Genomic DNA, 19,532 nt, shown 5'->3' on the forward strand with positions numbered 1-19,532 from the left:
ATCGGGTGGGATAAGGAGAAAAACTAGAAATACATTTAATAAAGGGCCAGGGGAGTTATTCGACAAGAGTTCCGGCCATATGCCATTCGGTTAATCGGGTGGGATAAGGGGAAAAACTAGAAATAAATAAAAAAAAAAAATGAATTACTTCAATTTGTTTAATCAGTGGCAGCTCTCACACATACCATCATCTGTTTAGTGGGCATGAAATCTGCACTCTGTCGAACGCGCTCGAAGATCTTGGCCAACTGAGGATTGATAAAGGCATCATCTGAAAAAAAAGAGGGAAAGAAATTGCAGAATGTAAAAATTAGACAAATTTGTAGGAGAATAAAAAAACAGACAATGATTTTACAAGTTTAAATACTATCTGTTTATATAGCTAGTAGCAAGGATTAATCAGTTCTGAAGAAAGACGAATAGAAGGTGTAGTATATATGAGGGATAATCCAGTTCATGTCAGGAGAATGTTGGAATTGTTTAACGTACAATCTGATGTGGATCCCGCTTATGCAATGGTCACATGCCAAAAAATTAAAATAAAAGCATTCACTTATTTTCCACTGAACGTTTTGGACTTGGGATTAAACGGTTTTGAAACAAAAGTTTGCCGCTAAACTAAAGCTTTAAATGTTTACTGGGCTTGTTCCTGATTCAACATGTTGCTATGGTTACACAGTAACTTGGTGGTCAGTGTATTAATTTAGAACAATAATTAAAGTTGATCTAGTAGTAGTAGGAGTAGGCGTAGGAGTAGTAGATTAAAGTTGATCTGAACTACATGTGCATTAAGTAAAGGAGGCTGCTCAACGCGTCGGGAGGGTCTTTGCTTCAACAGCAGTCATTACTTTTTGATAGAAGACCACCTCTTTGTGGATGATCCTGCCTATTACATGGCTTTACCTTACAAAAGAAGTCAATAAGTTGAAAGAAAATAATCATTTAAAATTATTTTGATATTTTGTATATATATACGTATATGACTTTGTTAAAAGAAACACTCAATGGTAGGGAAAGTGCTCAACAAATAAGGAGCAAAATAATCAAGTGAATTTACTTGACCCACTGGATTTATTTTTATATATATATATATGTGTGTGTGTGTGTGTGTGTGTGTGTGTGTGTGTGTGTGTGTGTGTGTACAAAAGGATTGGGATACCTGGCCATTACACCTACAGGAGCTTTTATGACATCGCATTCTAAATCCATAGGCATATGGAATTGGTCCCCCCTTTGCAGCTATAACAGCTTCCACTCTTCTGGGAAGGCTTTCCACAAGATTTTGGAGTGTGTCTGTGAGAATTTTTGCCCATTCATCCAGAAGAGCATTTGTGAAGTCAGGCACTGACGTTGGATGAGAAGACCTGGCTTGCAATCTCCATTCTAGTTCATTCCAAAGGTGTTCGATGGGGTTGAGGTCAGGGCTCCGTGGGGGCCAGTCAGGTTCTTCCACACCAAACTCACCTAACCATGTCTTAATGGACCTTGCTTTGTGCACTGGAGCACAGTCACGCTGGAACAGAAAAGGGCCCTCCCCAAACTGTTCCCACAAAGTTGGAAGCATAGAATTGTCCAAAATATCTTGGTATGCTGAAGCATTAAGATTTCCCTTCACTGGAACTAAGAGACCTCACCCAACCCCTGAAAAACAACCCCATACCATTACCCCTCCCCACCAAACTTTACAGTTGGCACAATGCAGTCAGGCAGGTAACGTTCTCCTGGCATCCGCCAAACCCAGACTCGTCCATCAGACTGCCAGACAGAGAAGCCTGATTTGTCTCTCCACAGATCTAAAACATCTACACAAAGTATAAATGTTTGTGTGTTTTGTGGAGAAATGTTTGACTCATGTCGACTACTTGTGAAACAATCTGGTCATATATGTCTCAACTCTAACTCCATTCTCGCGTCTCAAATTGCTAATCCGACTGTAAATAATGATGGGTGCATGGAAGAGGAAGTCTTCATGGAAAACAGAAGTGAGCAGCTACACCAGAAGAAAAAAAAAAACTATACCGGAAGCCCCGAAATATTAGCTGTTGCCCTCAGAGGCCTCTGGGTTCCAAGATTGTGAAGCCCATTAACTTGGAACGGAATAGGAAATGCTATGAGGCCACAGTTTAATAACACACAATCTGATATCACCATGTTGGTGTTGTTACCATGACATCATAATTAATATTGCTTCAAGACCATCATTGCAGCAGATGAATCATGTTGTTGTGATGTCGTGCCTTTATGACACAGAAAAAGACCAGAAAGATACCAAAGCTAACCTACCATAACTTCAACCTCAACCTAACCCTAACCTTAACTGATAAGTAACTTTAACCTAACTGATAGCTAGCTAACCCATGACAACCCACAGCCTGATCCCCTGATCCATCAACCGTCCTTTTCCCTGAGTTGCAAAGGCACAACAGCACAGCAATGGGATTGGTCAGTTGCAGTGATGGTCCTGGAGCAACATTAATTGTGATATCGTGGGAACAACACCAACACGGCGATATCAGACACACCGTTTGACAACAGTCTGGACAACAGTCAACTATTCAGAAATAACCGACCGCAGAATGCTTTCATTGACCCACCACAACTGAGCTTTCAACAAAGGCGTGTAATAAAAGGTTTTAACACACACCCTCAGAGAACAGTATTCTTTGTGACCATGGTATGGTAACAGGTCATATAAAACAGTACAATATAAGTACTGTATGTTGTGTGTGGAGACAACAGAGTATAGTATCACAGTCTGAACTGTTCATTTACTGAGGGTAAATTTAGGGCTGGCTGCCTACAGCAGCACGTCTGGTATGGAACTCATTGTGTTTTTCTTGTCCCAGGGTTTATTTTTGGTGGTGGCATTTCCCTTTTGGACAAGTGAAAAAATGAGTGCCATCGTTTCTCGAGCCTGATGACTGACTCTTTATATTTATGTCATGGGTGAATGTTAAAGTGTGTGTGTGTGTGTGTGTGTGTGTGTGTGTGTTTAATGATGAAAAAAAGAACATCCATGAGTACATCAGAAAGAGGGCCCCCAGGGGTGAACTGCTGAGTGAGTACCTCAGGCAGCAGAAGACAGAGGGCGGAGGAAGAAAAAGAGGGCGGAGGTATCATGGAAGATCAAGCCCCTCCATGGGATGTACCATCAACAGATAGAAGACATACGTAGCTGATATCGAGAAATCCCACCAGTGGCTGGAAAAGGCTGGACCGAAGGACAGCACAGAGGCCCTGATCATAGCAGCATAAGAACAGGCCCTCAGGACCAGATCGATTGAGGCAGGGGTCTACCACACCAGACAAGCCCCAAGATGCAGGCTGTGCAAAGATGCCCCTGAGACAGTGCACAACTTAGTAGCAGGATGTAAAATGCTAGCTAGGAACGCGTACACTGAAAGGCATAACCAGGTGGCTGGGATAGTGTAAAGGAATATCTGTACTGAATGCAGACTGGAAGTCCCCAAGTCCAAATGGGAGACACCACCAAAGGTGGGTGAGAATGGCAAAGCTAAGTTCCAGGCTAACCAACCAGACACTGTGGTGGCCGACAAGGAACAGAAGACAGCAGTAGTGATCGATGTAGCAATCCCGAGAGACGGCAACATCAGGAAGAAAGAGCATGAGAAGCTAGAGAAATACCAAGAACAGAGGGAAGACCTAGATCAGATGTGGAAGGTGAAGTCCACAGTAGTCCCAGTGGTAATAGGAGCACTAGGAGCTGTGACCTCCAAACTGGGAGAGTGGCTCCAGCAGATTCCAGGAACATCTGAGGTCTCTGTCCAGAAGAGTGCAGTCCTAGAAACGGCTTAGATACTGTGCAGAACCCTCAAACTCCCAGGCCTCTGGTAGAGGACCCGAGCTTGGGCTAGACGCATAATCCGAAAAAGAGAGGGAGATTTTTTTTTATCATAGGATTGTCAACATTAACGAGTTAACACTCACGATTAATCTGGATACCTTATCTGTTAATTTTTTAAATGCAAATTAATATTACCAAGTTTGCCCCAAATTCCTCCCGTGATTCCAGCGTGGACGTTTACCTGGCTAAATAATGGAAGGCGTGGCAAATGCAAATAACCTGATGACTGAGGAGACATCTCCCAGTGTGCTGAAGGGCAAATTTATTTTAAAAAGCTTCCAGGTGTAAGTTATAAAGTAAAAAACAACCTCTTATTCCTCTAACCAGTTTCCCATGCATTTCTGTATTCCAATACCACTTAAGTATTTGATTTACCCCCCCCCCAAAAAAACAAGTCAATACTACTGTTTTAAACTTGTGATTAATCATGATTAATCACAATTTAAAACTTGTGATTAATCATGATTAATCACAATTTAAAACTTGTGATTAATCATGATTAATCCCAGCCTATTATTGTGAGTGGCTTGATTAATGGTTTTAATCGACTGACAGCACTAATATTATATATTTATATATATATAAAGACAGATGTAGGAAAAAACTTTAATGCATTTCAGCACAAGCTTGTTTCGTGCGTCGCGCACTCACCAGCTGCCAATGTGAGTAAGCAACAAAGAAGAACAGTCAATAAATATTACATTGCCCTACATCACGCCCCTAATTGGTTGTAATATTTCAAATGTTTTCTATCCTCTCATTGGTTGCTGTCTATATATCATCCAATGAGTCAAGTAAATTCTTTTTGAGACAGGACAAGCCTGTTTCATACCATAAGCAATCATCAGCTGTCAATAATATATATACAGCTGATGATTGCTTATGGTACGAAACAGGCTTGTCCTGTCTCATAAAGAATTTACTTGACTCATTCGATGCTATATTGTGTAACGTATACAAATAAGTAGACATGTTAGCCCTTGGCTAACGGGTCGGACCCTTTAGCCGAGTGGTTAGCGATGTCTCCCGCGGTGTGGGAGATACAGGTTCGCGTCCCGGCTGTGGCGGTTCCTGTGGTTGCCCCCCGAATTCGCTACTATATATATATAGATAGATAGATAGATAGATAGATATAAAGAGCGCAAAAGAGAGAGCAGAGCAAAAAATTATAGATGACGATGATGCCATGAGCAGATTTGTCGCCTTCTCTGGTGAGGGACAGTCACTACGCACGAAGGGGAGAAAGCCTTGAAGGTTTCAACTGAAGTGAAGCGATTTACATCTGCATACGAACCCAGCATAACGCAATAAAAAAATTGACCCTGGAAAGACTGGCAAAAAGACGTTACGTCCCTTGGAAATTGCAGTTCGGCTTTCTGTCGGGGCGAGATTCAATTAATCATCTGGTAATGTCACATTCACCAAATATGATGTGAATGTAAGCACCAAAAATGAATGCTGTAGTAGTAATTTGGTGTTTTGGTCCAAAGTCCAGGGTTACTGTTATGATACTGCCTCCCTCACAAACCAATAAACTTATCGATCAAATTTGTTTGAACACCAGATCTGAATTACCTTTCCTGCACTGGAATGAATCCAGTTGGTGCATTTGGTTTATTATACATTTTCTTCAGGTTGACGTGTGGCAGTACAATGATACAGCCCTGTGATGGCCTGGCGGCCTGTCCAGGGTGTCTCCCCGCCTGCCGCCCAATGACTGCCAGGATAGGCTCCAGCATCCCCGCGACCCTGAGAGCAGGATAAGCGGTTTGGATAATGGATGGATGGATGTGACATCCTGACTGTCTATGAGGTTCACTGACAGACACGCCAGCTGTCTAGATTGTTTGATGATTTCTATTTTAAAAAAAAAACCTTTAGCAGGGCAAGACATTTTATATCAACACATTCTGTATCAACTCTAAATCCCATGGCTGTGTCGTGCTTTGGGGTTGGCAACTGGGTTGGGAAATGGGGCTGGTGTATGTCACAAATGTCAGGGGCCATTTTTGATCCTGGTTCAACACTGATCAGGTTCTGTCTGTCGAATCTCTGAAGTTGTCAACATGTCAGTCCAACGGTGCCATGAGGCAAATTCCATCACATGTGTTTTCCTTGAAGGTTGACATGACTGTGTTTCATTTGTATGTCTGTGAAATTTGCCACTTCTCACCTTGAATGCTGAGCATCTGCCCCAGTTTGAGGGCGGCACCCCGAACTTTGCACAGCGTTCGCACAATTCGTTCAGCGTTGGCTTCTGAGAGAAAAGCACTTGAGTCCAGAATGGATTTCTTATCTCCTACACAAAAAAGAAACAACAATTTGAATTGTTATGTTGAGGCCCTAGTCATATCTGAGCACTAATGTAACTGGTATCAGCAAACTCCCCCCCCCTTTTCTCCCCAATTGTATCCGGCCAATTACCCCACTTTCCAAGCTGTCCCGGTCGCTGCTCCACCCCCTCTGCCAATCCTGGGAGGGTTGTAGACTACCACATGCCTCCTGCGATACATGTGGAGTCGCCAGCCGCTTCTTTTCACCTGACAGTGAGGAGTTTCACCAGGGGGACGTAGCGCGTGGGAGAATCATGCTATTCCCCCTCCCGCCCGAACTGGCGCCCTGACCGACCAGAGGAGGCGCTTGTGCAGCGACCAGGACACATACCCACATCTGGCTTCCCACCCGCAGACACGGCCAATTCTGTCTGTAGGGACGCCCGACCAAGCCGGAGGTAACACGGGGATTCGGACCGGCGATCTCCCGTGTTGGTAGGCAAAGGAATAGACCACCACACTACTTGAACGCCCTAGCAGATTCAGACAGGGGCCTGGTGTAATACTCAGACCCAGCGTTGTTGAACCAGTATGAATTCCAATTCACATTGGGTCTTAATGAATTCAGCAGTCACATAATAGCTAAGTGCTTCATTGACAGCTATCTATCAGTGCAATATTTCATTTCTTCTCTGCTTGATTAGGAAAAGTCTTTGCTCACAGCATTAAAAATTACCCAGAAGACACATTCTCTGAAGGCGGTTTCCGTCCACATTTCAAGAACTATTATATTAATGTTAATTTTGTACATCTACTTATTGTATAATCCCCCTAACCCAACTCTACAGACCCCGAAATCAACCCAGAAATCAAAGATCATCGAATGGCACCATAACACAAGCATAATGTAAACGGCTATTTTCTTGCTCGGTGTGAGATTCGATACGGGGTGTACTGCCCCACAAGGCGACATCGCTAACCGCTCGGCTAAAGGGTCAGATCCGTTAGCTAGGGGCTAACGTGTCTTATTAGTAGTTTACAGTCGTCACCCTCCCCGGAATCGCTTTGTTCTTCCCGCGCTCCGAAGAGACTTCTGAGGATCTGCACACTTCCGGATCCCACCGCTGCCACCAATGTAACCGGTTATTTTCTTGCCCGGTGCGGGATTCGATACGGGGTATCACTGCATCACAAGGCGACATCCCTAACCGCTCGGCTAAAGGGTCAGACCCGTTAGCTAGGGGCTAACGTGTCTTATTAGTAGTTTACACTAATCTAGGTTGTAAAATTTGAATTAAAACAAAATCTCATTCCTTGGGGCGTCCAGGTAGCACAGCGGTCTATTGCGTTGCCTACCAATTGCAGGTTCGAATCCCAGTGTTACCTCCGGATTGGTCGGGTGTTCCTACAGACCATGGCTGTATTATAGTTGAACTGGATCTCGGCTACGAGAACGAGCGAACCGCGTTCAGGATCCGGCGCTGCGCGTTCATGAATGCTAGTGTAAACTACTAATAAGACACGTTAGCCCCTAGCTAACAGACCCGTTAGCTAGGGGCTAACGGGTCTGTTAGCTAGTGTAAACTACTAATAAGACACGTTAGCCCCTAGCTAACAGACCCGTTAGCCCCTAGACGGGTCTGACCCTTTAGCCGAGCGGTTAGTGATGTCGCCTTGTGGTGCAGTACACCCCGTATCGAATCCCGCACCGGGCAAGAAAATAACCGGTTACACTATGCTAGCGGACTTCGGCAAAAACGGCAAAAAAAACCCCAAAACAAAAAAGTTACGTTCAAAACAAAGTCTTAACAAGTGACCAACAAATGCAACGCACAAACTTAAAACATCTTGACGTGTGAAAGAGAAGGCTCGGCTTTGTGTCGTTTATTCACCTTTACCTCTGATTTTGGTTCGCCAGAACAGCGTCTGTTTAACCTAGCAACGACCCTCGCTCCCGAGACACAGCACGAGCGCGCGCGTAGAGCGCTGGCACAGCCGTGACGTCATGCAGAAAAACAAGATTTTTCTGGGCTTTGGGGAAATTTTTGAAAAGATTAAAACCCCGTGGCTTAAAAAATATACAATACAAAGAGTAATAATTTACCACGATTATAGCTGCGGGTGTCCTGTCAACAATTTTACAGGCGTCTCTTTTACAATGCTGGTCTACGGGGGAAAATGTTTTTTTGGGCCGCGGGGGATTTTCCCCTGCAATACCACGAGTGACCACTGGAAAAAAATTGGCTGCAAGGCTGAGCGGCGGCGCCGTGTGTACTTCTACTATAACACATCCATGCTACAGACAGTGGCGCCCCCAAGGGGTGGCCACGGCCACCCTGATACTATCCCTGGCTCCCCCCCGCGGCCCCCCCCCCCAGCCACGAGTCGCATATGCAGAAAATGCTTCTTGATTATGCATAATACGCTTCTATCTGATATTTTACATTAGGTGCTGTTCATTTAAATCAATAATGTATATTTTTCTTAACTCTCATCTTGACAGTTTTCCTCTAGCCTACACAGTATACTACAACAGCATCATAGAATTCCCGAAATTCAGTCATGGCTTTTGGTTTTAGGTGTGCCACCCCAAGATTTTCAGTGGCCCCATTTGGCCACCCCTATGAAACATGTCTGGGGGCGCCACTGGCTACAGACACAACTGGCCGTGTCTGCGGGTGGAAAGCCTGATGTGGGTATGTGTCCTGGGCGCCTCCTATTGTCCGTCGGGGCGCCTGCTCGGGGGGAGGGGGAACTGGGGGTATTAGCGTGATCCTCTCACACACTACGTCCCCCTGGTGAAACTCCTTTACTGTCAGGTGAAAAGAAGCGGCTGGTGACTCCACTTTTATCGGAGGAGGCGTGTGGTAGTGTGCAGCCCTCCCTGGATCGGCAGAGGGGGTGGAGCAGCGACCAGGACGGCTCGGAAGAGCGGGGTAATTGGCCAGATACAATTGGGGAGAAAAGGGGGTTGAAAAAAAATCTCATTCCTTTTACCCAAATAGCATTAACATTAGATTCAAGCTGACATTGTGTGGTAAGCGTCCTCTTTAAAGTTGGCTCCCGTGTTCCCTGTATTAAGTTACACATCAGCAGCTGTTGGTTTGTCATGTGTAAATTCTGGTAGCTTACCGAAGACTTTCTCTGTGACCTCACGACATTAACCTGCGTTTTCTAATTTTATGTCATAACACATCAACCAGCCAGCCCTTCATGCACCCTGACACTCACCACCCTGCGGCTGCTGGGCCTTCAGACTCTTCTTCGCCACTTCGGCTATTGCCCCGATGCCAAGGCCAACTGCAAGGCCTACACACAGGAAAGAATAATAATCAGCCAACAGGACCTAAAAACCTCTTGCAGAAATCTGACCGGATTCTTTTTAAACAGTTTGATAAGAAATATCCACCTCTATAGCAAAGCAATGTCAAGCTGTTCCTTTATGCTGTGTGGACTCGCAGTCCTGCTCTTATCACGCCAAAACAAGCGTGATAAGAATATTCTGAAATATTCACCCATCGTACAATACTCAGTCCAGTACTCTGCAACCTCTACATAATAGTATTTGTAATTTACAGTATTCCCTGATCCCTACCAACCTTTATTATTACTATTTCCTCTCCCTTACCCCCGCTACCTTTCTGCTGTTGTGTATGTGTATTGTTTAACGTGGATTCGTGAAATGAACTGAGACAATTTCCTTGTATGTGCAAACATACTTGAAAACATACCAATAAATCTGATTCTGAGTGTGAACGGCTGGAAAACACTCGGATTTCCTGAGAGCCCTGGCACAACAGTGAGGCCGAGGGCAGACAGAGTAGATTTGTTGTCAGTTTGCAACCTTTCAGTGGAAAAAAAAAAAAAAAAGAAAAGAAGAAGGCTGACAGCTTTATTTCATCTGACTTGGGTTTGTGAGCCGGGTCGGTCAGACTCGGACATGACCCAGAAAGACTTTGTCAGCTATGGATACGTCGCAAAGCCATTCCCATGAAAATGCATGTGTCGGCACTTCCTCCAACCTGCCGCTGCGGCACTGAAACTCAGCCCACTAACACAGGAACTACATCATCACCATCATCAGCAGCAGCAGCAGCAGCTCGTCATCCTTTCTTTATTTTTATTAATGTTTATACACCATCGTTCTGCATACTGTATAGTCTGCTTCCCTTTCCGCAGTACTTTGCATAATATTACTCACATAATGGCCAACTTGCACATGCTACACATTAAGTATGCATGAATGTAAATATATATCTGGTAGTAGTTTTATAGTCTCACTAACTTGTACATCATCTAGAATCAGTAAAGTCTTTACATCACCGTCACAAAGACAGTCCAGGAGATTCTTCTTCCTTTCTTCACAGCTGGCAACAAGATAAGTACATGTATTTGCCAGCTTGAAAGACTGCTGCTGAAGAAGAGGAGCCACGTTCAAAGACAAGATAAGGTCAAATCTCTGTACTTCTATACGTGTGCCGTGAAGCAGCCCCTATATTTCAGAGGTGGTTCGGTGACAAAACGCAAAGTGAAAAATGAGCTGATCTGAACGGTGATTGTGTCATTCTCCCACGGACGTCACACAACGAATGTGATATGATCAAGCAGAGAAGTTAGATCTACGGGTCTTTATATTCTAAGTGCTGTCCCTGTTCTTACCTGCTGCTGCAACAACCGGATCTCCCCCATGGGTAGTTAATAAAGTACTGTCTTATCTCTTCAACACGTGAAAGTGACGCTATAGTAGCTGCAGTGTTTGGCCTTCTCCATTTTACCTTTTCTATCCACAGAAAGTTTAGATAAACATTGCAGCTGCTTCCTGTTTCACATCTGTAAAGTTAACCTATTCACATCTGTAACGATTGGGCCGAAAGGGGCCTTGCAGAGGGTAAACTACCACATATGCTGCTAACGCAGCTGCACTGGGGCCTGCAGGCACGGACCCCTCTTTATCTCGACACTATCGTACCAAAGATCTCCAGCACTGAGTCTCACATTTTTTGCACAAAAATGTGCAGGAAGTGTGGACAGGCGTACTACCATGTAGCAAAATCCACACAGAAGCGCTAGCTAGCTGGCGAAGTGTCGACTTCACACAGCGGAAAGCCCAGAGAGTGCAGCCATGATGTAAGCAGAACCTATTTATCATCTACCTGACTAATAATCAACCTACACACTGTGTTTTGTGTTCATAAGGCCTACGAGCAGACATGAAGGGTGCGTCTATGTGGGTGTGCCGTCACCCATCATGTCTTCATCTGTTACGGTGCTCCGACACCAGATTTTGTTAAGCAGGCTACTCTGTCACTATCTCGGCCTCGCTATGTTGACTCCTCCTCTACAGACCGGCGGTCTGTTGTCCTGGAAGTGATGTCAAGGGGGCCTCAGCTGTGCAGCATTTCACTGTTGCTGCTCCTTTTAAAGCTGCGTGCTCCCACTTCTTCACTCGCTGCCCACATGAGGTTATGTTACGTCTACTGTGATGGGCAGGCCGCGGCGCTGACTCATCACGCCTGTGGTGCCTTGCCTAAAGGCACCTTAAGCAATAGTCGCTGAGGGAGAGGGAGTGTTACACTTCAATCTCCCCCAGTTTTCCCAGCGGTTCTGGGGAAACCCGTAGTATCGATAGCACTAGTTCCCAGTAGTACTAGCAACCTCGCCGAGAACAAGTCCACGTCTCTGGTCGCCACATCCAACAAAGCAAATTTTGAGCAGTCATGTGATCTTAAAAACAGGATGTCGAATGTGATAGGTATACCAGGATACGTTCACAATGGAACGAAACGTACCACCAAAATTGACCAGTCTTCCTATTCGGGTCACAGGCACCTTACGCTCTCTGGCTCTTTCGCTGAGCTGTGGAAGAATACAAGACAAATATTAAACCTGGAGGACAAAAGATTAGAGGTAAATTCCCCTGATATCAGAGTAGGGGAGTTACAGTATAAGCTGAGCGTCATCATGTCCTCCAATTTGAAATAGGAGCTGCTAATGAGTGAGTGTTGATGGAGACAGATACCACTTGTTTATGTTGCTTGGAGTCCGTCTTCTTGGCGTTCCTGGCTTTGTCGATGTCCTCTGTCGTCAGCCGTCCTACCGAGGAGTTGTCCTGGCTGAGTAACGCGGTCTGTCCGGAGAAGGGCCGGCATGACCAGCATCTCGGGTACTGCTGGCCTTTAACCCCGGCTTTTCCGGCGCAGGTCCCCGGTCCGGTGTGTGTGCGGTGGTAGCAGCTGAAAGCTGCTCCCACGGTGGAGTATTTATGAGACGGTGTTGTTGGGACTGTGTGGATGCAGGCGTTCCGCCGTTCCTTAAATACCCCCTGGAACAAAATAAAACAAAAACAAAACATGACCCATGATTTGCTCGAGCGGCTTCATGTTTCTCATCCACCGAGGGTGTCATTCCTCCTTCACACCTTTGTTTGCTCTACAACATAAACACACCACTGAGCGGACGGTGACGAGGTCACCCCGGGCTCAGGAGTCCTATAGGTTTGTGACGTGTCATCCCTGTCAGTGGGGCAGGATGACAGCCCACTCACGGTTGAAATCTCACCCTTGCTGAGCTGGTACTGCACACCGTGGCGGCGGCGGCGGCAGAGGCGTGATGGAAGTTTATGATGCTCTGGGTCCTGACACAGCACAGGCCGCCGGTTCGAGTCTTACCAGCCAACTGCTTCACCCAAGCCAGTCCCCTCCATACCACTGCCCTGTCACCTGTCATGGCGGAGGCCCCGTTCAGACCCTGCACAGCCAAAAATAACACTGGGGGGTGGGGTGGGGTGGGGTGGGGGTGGAGCAGGGTGATTGTTTTGGAGGGCAAAAACAAAGATGGCTTGAGGCTCAGGGGTATCATGACTGTAAATGGGCAGCGTTAGTGACTGGTGAATTAAAGTTGTGTACATCGTTATGTTTAACCCCCCCGCCCCCCCTCCCACATTACTCCATGCGTGTTTTAAGACGTGCCTGGCACAAAGCTGGGCTGCATATCCCTCAGAGCTGTGCCTTAGAAACACACTCTAACCCAACCCTGATAAAAGTGCAATAACCAACTTGGGCGGCTGTGTGATAAGGGGGAAAAGGACAATGTCATGCATAAGAGAGTAACGTTAAAAAAATAACCCCCCCCCAAAAAAATAACCAAGTAACTGATTTGATGGTTTCCTCGTGCAACAAAGCAGTTTTCCCACAAAACAACAACAGATAATTGTGAGTAAAGTTGTGCTTACCCCCACGCAGCAGCAGCGGTGGCTGGCGGTGATGAGATGCAGGACTCGCAGTCGCTCGTTCGGCTCCACATTGAGCGTGAGCAGAGTCAAAGCGGCGCGAGGGGGGGGTTCACCTTGATTTGAAAGACGCCGTTTCTTTACACACGCTTTCTACCTTGGGGGGGCGGGGCAGTGAAGGACATGCGGGTTTCTGTCCGCCCGGGTATATTTAAGAAATACGGACCAATGGAGAAAAGTTCGGCCAACGCCGCCACTATCAACACATCCTCCCAGTGGTCCGAGCAGTTGTCAGTCCCCCCCCCCCCCCGGTGTAACGCCGACATCTGCGACCGTCGAAATTGTGACCACGTCTAGCGATACGTAAGCGGACTCACGGACTCCTCCCAACCCCGGCTCGCTGAAGTGGTTTACGTGCGTTTGGTGGGGCCGCTTTCCGGCCGGGGCGGCGGTCGTGCCTCCCAGCACGCCATCTACTGACGGCGGTGGAGGGTGGCGCTCAGGACAACAGCAGGCTCACAGTTTTCCACGGTAGCAGATTTCGGCGGGACACGTGGGACGCAGACAAGACTTGTCTCGGGACCGGCGCTCAACTCTCACATGAATACGGGACCCGTGTCAGTTGTCTGAGCTACACCCCCTAAAGAGAAATGCGTGGAGAGAATCACGTCTCACGTTCAAACAATAGATTTGGTCCTTGGTGGTTTCAGGGGCGAAAAGCTGGACGGAATCTTGTCTCTGAAATGACCCCGTGCAGACCTACCTATGATTAGATAAAGGGGTGGATAGGAATAGAATAGAATAGAATCAATCAGTCAATCAATCAATTAATCAACCAATCAATCAAGTTGCATGTTTATAGCGCTTTTTTAGCTGCATAGAATAGAATAGAATACAATGGAATTGAATAGAATAGAATACAATGGAACTGAATAGAATAGAGTAGAATGGAACTGAATAGAATAGAATAGAATGGAACTGAATAGAATAGAATACGAGATAGAAACTCATGGGGGTCAGAAAAAAAGACAGGTACAATGGCAGACACCGGATCCCTCAGAAGCCACTAAAACATGAACCCTAGGTTGGAATGAAAAAGTTGATCGTCTCTTTTAGGTGACTAGTTCTCATTGCTGACAGAACAGAGCCATTGTTCTCCAATGGGAACCTCGCATCACGTAGAAGCCACTTTGAAGCAGATAAACAACATATGCTAATAAAGCCCAAATAGATTGGTTAATAGGTAAAAAGGCCCCAAGAAGTCCGTATAACATTGTGTTTAGACGATGTTAATAATAGCGTCGCAAACGTTTTCAGCCACTAGGTGGCGCTTGCAAAACATGCAAAAGCGTTTTACACTCGTCTCAGGTTATAAAATGCAATCTGTATAAAACCGCATGTATCGTCTAAGGACCCTCGTGAGCAAAAGTCGTGAAACCAAGGAAGAGTTTGGGTTCCAACACAACACGGAGGACATGATGGAAAATGATGACAAAGCCGCGATGAGTCAAGTCGTGCCTGGCAAAGGGAAGCAGATGACGTGTTCTTGCAGATTCCTTTACAGTTAGTGGAGAAAAACCACAGGTTGCTCAAGCCATTAACACCAGACAGAGAAAAGAGCTTGTTGTATCATACACAAGACACCATGGCAGCATTGTTTTCAAGAAGATTTTAATAAGCACGTCATCTTTTCCAACTCAGGCCTGTGTTGACTTCTAACAGAGAAATTACACATCACTCATCCTTATTTTTGTAGGTTAGACACATTGATGTACCTTTACCAACTACAACTGGATGAAGACATCTGTGAACATGTGATCAAAGAAACTTGTATTTACACTTGACGATAATTCTCCGCTTAAGAAGAAAATGAATGATATTGGACGACCCTCTGAATCAGAGTCTGATGACCGACTTCAGCTTGGGGAAGAGACGCAGTGCATTCTGGGTCGTCACCTCGACCACCTTCTCCAGCGGCACACCTTTCACCCGGCTGATGTACTCGGCTGAGATGGAGATGTTTTTAGGCTCATTTCTGACCTGCGATGAAGATCCGGGAGAGGACGAGAGTGAGATAATATAGCTGAAAACAAGAAACATGACGGAGTTGCTTGGTTCCGTTCTTATTTTTGCTCATTCAGTTGCAGAGGTCGGTCCATGTAAGAAATACGAGACGCCAGCAGTTCACTATTCAGATTGGCCAGGGCGATGAAATAGAGGGGCTATGCAAATATCTCCCTCAAAAAGAAACAAATCAAAATAACAAAAACAGGCAAGAGCAATATATATGAATAATGAGTCATGCAAGTCCCGTTGAGAAAGCTGTATATTTGTGCATCATTTGTCAGAACCTGTCGTGTTCGTGGACTGAAGCGTCAGAAAAGCCTCAAAAATGAGATGTGACGATGAAGAAAAGCTTTACCTGTTTTTCCGGGCCGAGGGCAGGCGAGTCAGTTTCCAGACAGATGTTTTCCAGTGGCAGCTGTTTCACAAGTTTCTGCTTCTTGGTGGGAAATAAACAGATACAAACTAATCACAATTAATTATTAACGTTCGCTGCGATTATGCCAAACCAAGTCAACATGCGAGTGCTGTTTAAACAAACAAACACGGTTCTATTTAGACCACAAGCCTTGATTTACAACCCTGGAAGATCCTTTCCTACTTAATAGTTTATTAGTTCAGTAGTTTATTAGTATATGAAGTGTTCTGCAGTATCGTCAGAGTAGTGCGACAGACCGCTGCTTTACCGCCTCAAATTTATGATTATTCACGCTATAGTTTTCCATTATATTTCTGTTTTATTTGCTAATTTTTCAGTTGATGGCTGGGAGAGCTGGTGCTGGATTGGCTGGGAGAGCTTGGTCTGCTGCGTCCTGTGGGCCCAGGGACCACCACCCTGCCTGGAGCTGCGTCCGAGCAGGAAACACCGAGGGCGGTCTGACAGGACGCGGAAGCGAGGCAGCTAAGCTAACTGCTAGCCCATGCAGACCGGCAGTTCTGATAACACCAAGGGCGGTCTGGTGGCGGCCTCGCCTAGCCTGACTGTGTTTTTGGTGTCATCATGTGGAGTGCGAGGAGGTGTGTCTAAGGTGTCTGGCTGGGAGAGCTGATGTTGGATTGGCTGGGAGAGCTTGGTCTGCTGCGTCCGGTGGGCCCAGGGACCACGGCCCTGCTTGGAGCTGCACCTGAAGAGGAAACACCGAGGGTGGTCTGACAGGACGCAGAAGCGGGGCGGGCTAAGCTAACTGCAAGCCCGTGCAGACCGGCAGTCCGACAGTCAGCCTGGCATTTGCTCTCTTGGACAGGGAATTTTTTTTGTTTATTGATTTATCGGATATATGTGTTTTTGTAGTTTGGATATAAACTTAGCACAAAAAGTAGGGAAATGTGTGTTTGGTAGATTATTTCTTTGTTGTAACAATGCTTCTTGGCAATAAAACTTATATCAGGCACCTGGTTGTCAGCACCTGGGGTACCAGAAGCTCAAAACAAGAGTCAATAGCAACAGCAAAATAAGCTGTTTGGCATTGGCAGAGAAGATTTGGCAAATCTTTCATGGGCGCAACCCACATACTCAGCTCTGCTGCTCATCCCACAAATGCATGTTCCTTACAAATGTGGCCTCATTTAAAAGGGAAATAAACAGGCTTTCCAACGGTATAAGATTTATTGCCAAGAAGCATTGTCACAACAAAGAAATCTACCAAACACAAATTTCCTTACTTTTTGTGCTTAGTATATGTGTTCTTGTAGGCTGGATGTGTTTTTGTCTTTGTGCTGCACTGCTGTGGGCTGGGGAAATTATATTTCATTTCATCTCATGTGCGCAAGTGCATGGAATGAAATGAAAAATAAAAGTTCCTGATTGTTACCATGAGTTTGTATAGGCCTAGTGTGTACAGCTTTTTCAGTTATTATGCTGATTTCACTTTTTGCACAGTACAATGAAAACATGCTGCTAAGGGAAAGATCCAAGCACTTCAGCGCATTAAAGAGTGTGAATCTGAGATTACGTAAGTATCATACTACACCTGTTCACTTCTTATGATGGAGGGCGGGATAGAGAAGAAATAGCCGGCCTTCACACCTTCCATGGCAACTGAGGGTTTCCCGTCGAAAGCGTGAAGCAGGACTTTGTCAGCGCCTGGTGAGATTTCACTTGTGGTATTGAAATGACTCAAGTCTACAGGAAAGCTAAAAATGGGAAGCGAACTCTTACCTTGCTCCTTCAGGAGGTGGATGGTGGGTCTTCCTGCTGATCTTGAGTGAACATTTCTAACGAACAAAAGAAAAATAACTCTAAGGAACTAAGTTAACAGTTAGTCTCTCTATAAGGAGAAATCCACAGTATATAGTACAGCTTGAAAAATGTGCAGTATTTCAACTGATTATTGTGGTTGCAAAGTTAATGGTAGGTGTGGTATTTTCTATGCAATGGCTTTTCTATGCAATTTCAGTGCAAGTCCTTGAAAGAAACTGAGGAATTTGAGTTGATAATGCTTATTTTTTATACATGTTATGAAGGATTTCCTATTGCCAAACTAAATCATATAGAATGGGATTCAACACGGCATCAGAATGCATTGCTCAAGCAGCTGTGCAAAACATCTGTCCTCTGATTACAAACAGCCGCTGGTTGCGAACTGGAAACTCCAGTAGTCAATGTATTGCTTGCTGTTCATAAATTGTCCTTTACGTACATGAAAATATTCAATTGAAAACATTATCGATCACAGTCCCACTGAATGCTCAATGTTGGTACTCTCCATTAGATTTACCATCAGACATCACTCACAGTGGAAGATCCATGTGTTTGGCTAACTCTGCTTGGCGAATGAGCACCTGCCTCTGGTGCTCTTTATCAGCATCACTGCTCACATATCTGGGGGTGAAATCCAAACCCACCTGCCAACAGACGGAAGAACAGGCAAACTGAAACAGGGAACTTGTCAGTCTCAGAATTTACCATGCGTCTATAAAGAGAGAAAATCGTCAGTGTCATCATTACCAGCTCAGTTAGTCATTTTGAATACGATTCAGTCAAACAACTTCGGTTGTAAATTTGAAAAATCCAAAAAAAAAAAAAAATTCTTCCAAGAGCAAAAAGACAATGACTAACTGAATGAACGACAATGAAATATTTTCCATTACCTCCCCAACAGCAACAAGGTGGTCTTTATACTTCTCTATAATGGGCAAAGCTTCATCTAGATCCTGCATGTGAGAGTAAAAAACGAACAGCTTTTACAACTACAGAAACCTCATACTGAATTGTTCCACTTGGCTCTGGTGAATAATGCAGTGGTCGTTGTTTGTCCTGACCGGTCAGCATAGCTAACCTGTAAAGAGGCTCCCCTTTGCTCTCCTGGGGGTATCCCCTGAACCGGGTGGACTCCTAAACAAGGAAAAATAAAACCTGGGAACCTAAAGGAAGATATCAGCCAATTAACACTGAGACATCAAGTAAATTATAGCTGACAAGTTAGCTACTATTGCCGTTACCTCTGTGACAACTGTATGATCTTTTCAAATCCCCCAGCATGCTCGGCCACAGCTAAGAGGGCCAACAGTCCAGCCTGTGTAGTGGAAAACAGCAAAGGTGTCATTCACTCAATCAAATCATCCAGTCAAACTTTATTCATACAGTATGAATAACGTTAAAGTTGAGTTAAAGTCCACATTACGTTAAAGTCCACAGATAAAAAGAAGGTAATGATAAACGAAGACAGACAGACAGACAGACAGACAGACAGACAGACAGATAGATAGATAGATAGATAGATAGATAGATAGATAGATAGATAGATAGATAGTCCTGCATATTTAAGTCTACATTAGCCAAGGGTGGCTTACCTTTTTTGAGTTCTCAATCACTTCGTCTATATCCTGACAATGACAATAACAAAAGTTTAACAGCAATAAAAAATGGAAACTCGAATAACCTCAACTTGATGCACAGACGTGTAGTCGTACCGTGTCAAAATCCTCAGCAGAGATATGACAGTGACAGTCGATATATCCAGACATGTGGACCGACTCGCGTTCAAAACAACGTCTGGTTTCAAGGTGCGCACTGCGCATGTCCACAAACCGGAACGCGCGATGCAATACACAGCGCCGCCCGGGTGAGCGGAGTTTCCGCTTCCTCCATCTGTTCGGCTGA

At 45.2% G+C, this 19,532-nt stretch overlaps 2 protein-coding genes across 4 annotated transcripts in view; both read right to left on the minus strand.

The window, feature by feature from the left end:
- The window catches only part of coq8ab (coenzyme Q8A, genome duplicate b), a 30,272-nt gene extending 16,518 nt beyond the window's left edge, over positions 1–13,754 (minus strand). Inside the window, exons 1-7 of the mRNA XM_056295539.1 lie at positions 13,370–13,754; positions 12,697–12,905; positions 12,158–12,460; positions 11,928–11,994; positions 9,370–9,447; positions 6,039–6,164; positions 186–271 (exon numbers count right to left, since the gene is read on the minus strand). Of these exons, the coding sequence (XP_056151514.1) occupies positions 186–271; positions 6,039–6,164; positions 9,370–9,447; positions 11,928–11,994; positions 12,158–12,460; positions 12,697–12,864 (828 nt within the window). The 5' untranslated portion in view covers positions 12,865–12,905; positions 13,370–13,754. The remainder of the gene's footprint in view (positions 1–185; positions 272–6,038; positions 6,165–9,369; positions 9,448–11,927; positions 11,995–12,157; positions 12,461–12,696; positions 12,906–13,369) is intronic.
- A 1,273-nt stretch (positions 13,755–15,027) lies between these two features.
- On the minus strand, positions 15,028–19,519 carry LOC130126497 (putative deoxyribonuclease TATDN3). Of its 3 annotated transcripts, none has more exons than XM_056296047.1 (10): positions 19,343–19,519; positions 19,223–19,255; positions 18,872–18,945; positions 18,709–18,793; positions 18,521–18,583; positions 18,165–18,274; positions 17,589–17,644; positions 17,401–17,513; positions 15,789–15,863; positions 15,028–15,406 (listed from the first exon to the last, which is right to left on the minus strand). In XM_056296047.1, exons 1-10 carry the CDS (start codon positions 19,448–19,450, stop codon positions 15,263–15,265), a joined length of 861 nt encoding a protein of 286 aa, XP_056152022.1. In that variant the 5' UTR covers positions 19,451–19,519; the 3' UTR covers positions 15,028–15,262. The 3 variants fall into 3 exon arrangements, with proteins under 3 accessions (XP_056152022.1, XP_056152021.1, XP_056152019.1); XM_056296046.1 differs by having other exon boundaries at positions 15,789–15,866; XM_056296044.1 differs by having other exon boundaries at positions 15,789–15,869.
- Positions 19,520–19,532: the final 13 nt, after the last annotated feature.

The sequence above is a fragment of the Lampris incognitus genome, chromosome 16 (assembly GCF_029633865.1).
Source record: "Lampris incognitus isolate fLamInc1 chromosome 16, fLamInc1.hap2, whole genome shotgun sequence".
Taxonomy (NCBI): domain Eukaryota; kingdom Metazoa; phylum Chordata; class Actinopteri; order Lampriformes; family Lampridae; genus Lampris; species Lampris incognitus.

What these genes read in the sequence shown, in the direction of transcription:
- LOC130126497 (XM_056296044.1), bottom strand. Translation starts at nt 19,450, where the DNA reads ATGCGCAGTGCGCACCTTGAAACCAGACGTTGTTTTGAACGCGAGTCG. An exon ending in AAAGGGGAGCCTCTTTACAG is followed by an intron (nt 18,584 to 18,708) that starts GTTAGCTATGCT and finishes TCTCACATGCAG; the next exon opens with GATCTAGATGAAGCTTTGCC. An exon ending in AAACACATGGATCTTCCACT is followed by an intron (nt 17,645 to 18,164) that starts GTGAGTGATGTC and finishes TTTGTTCGTTAG; the next exon opens with AAATGTTCACTCAAGATCAG.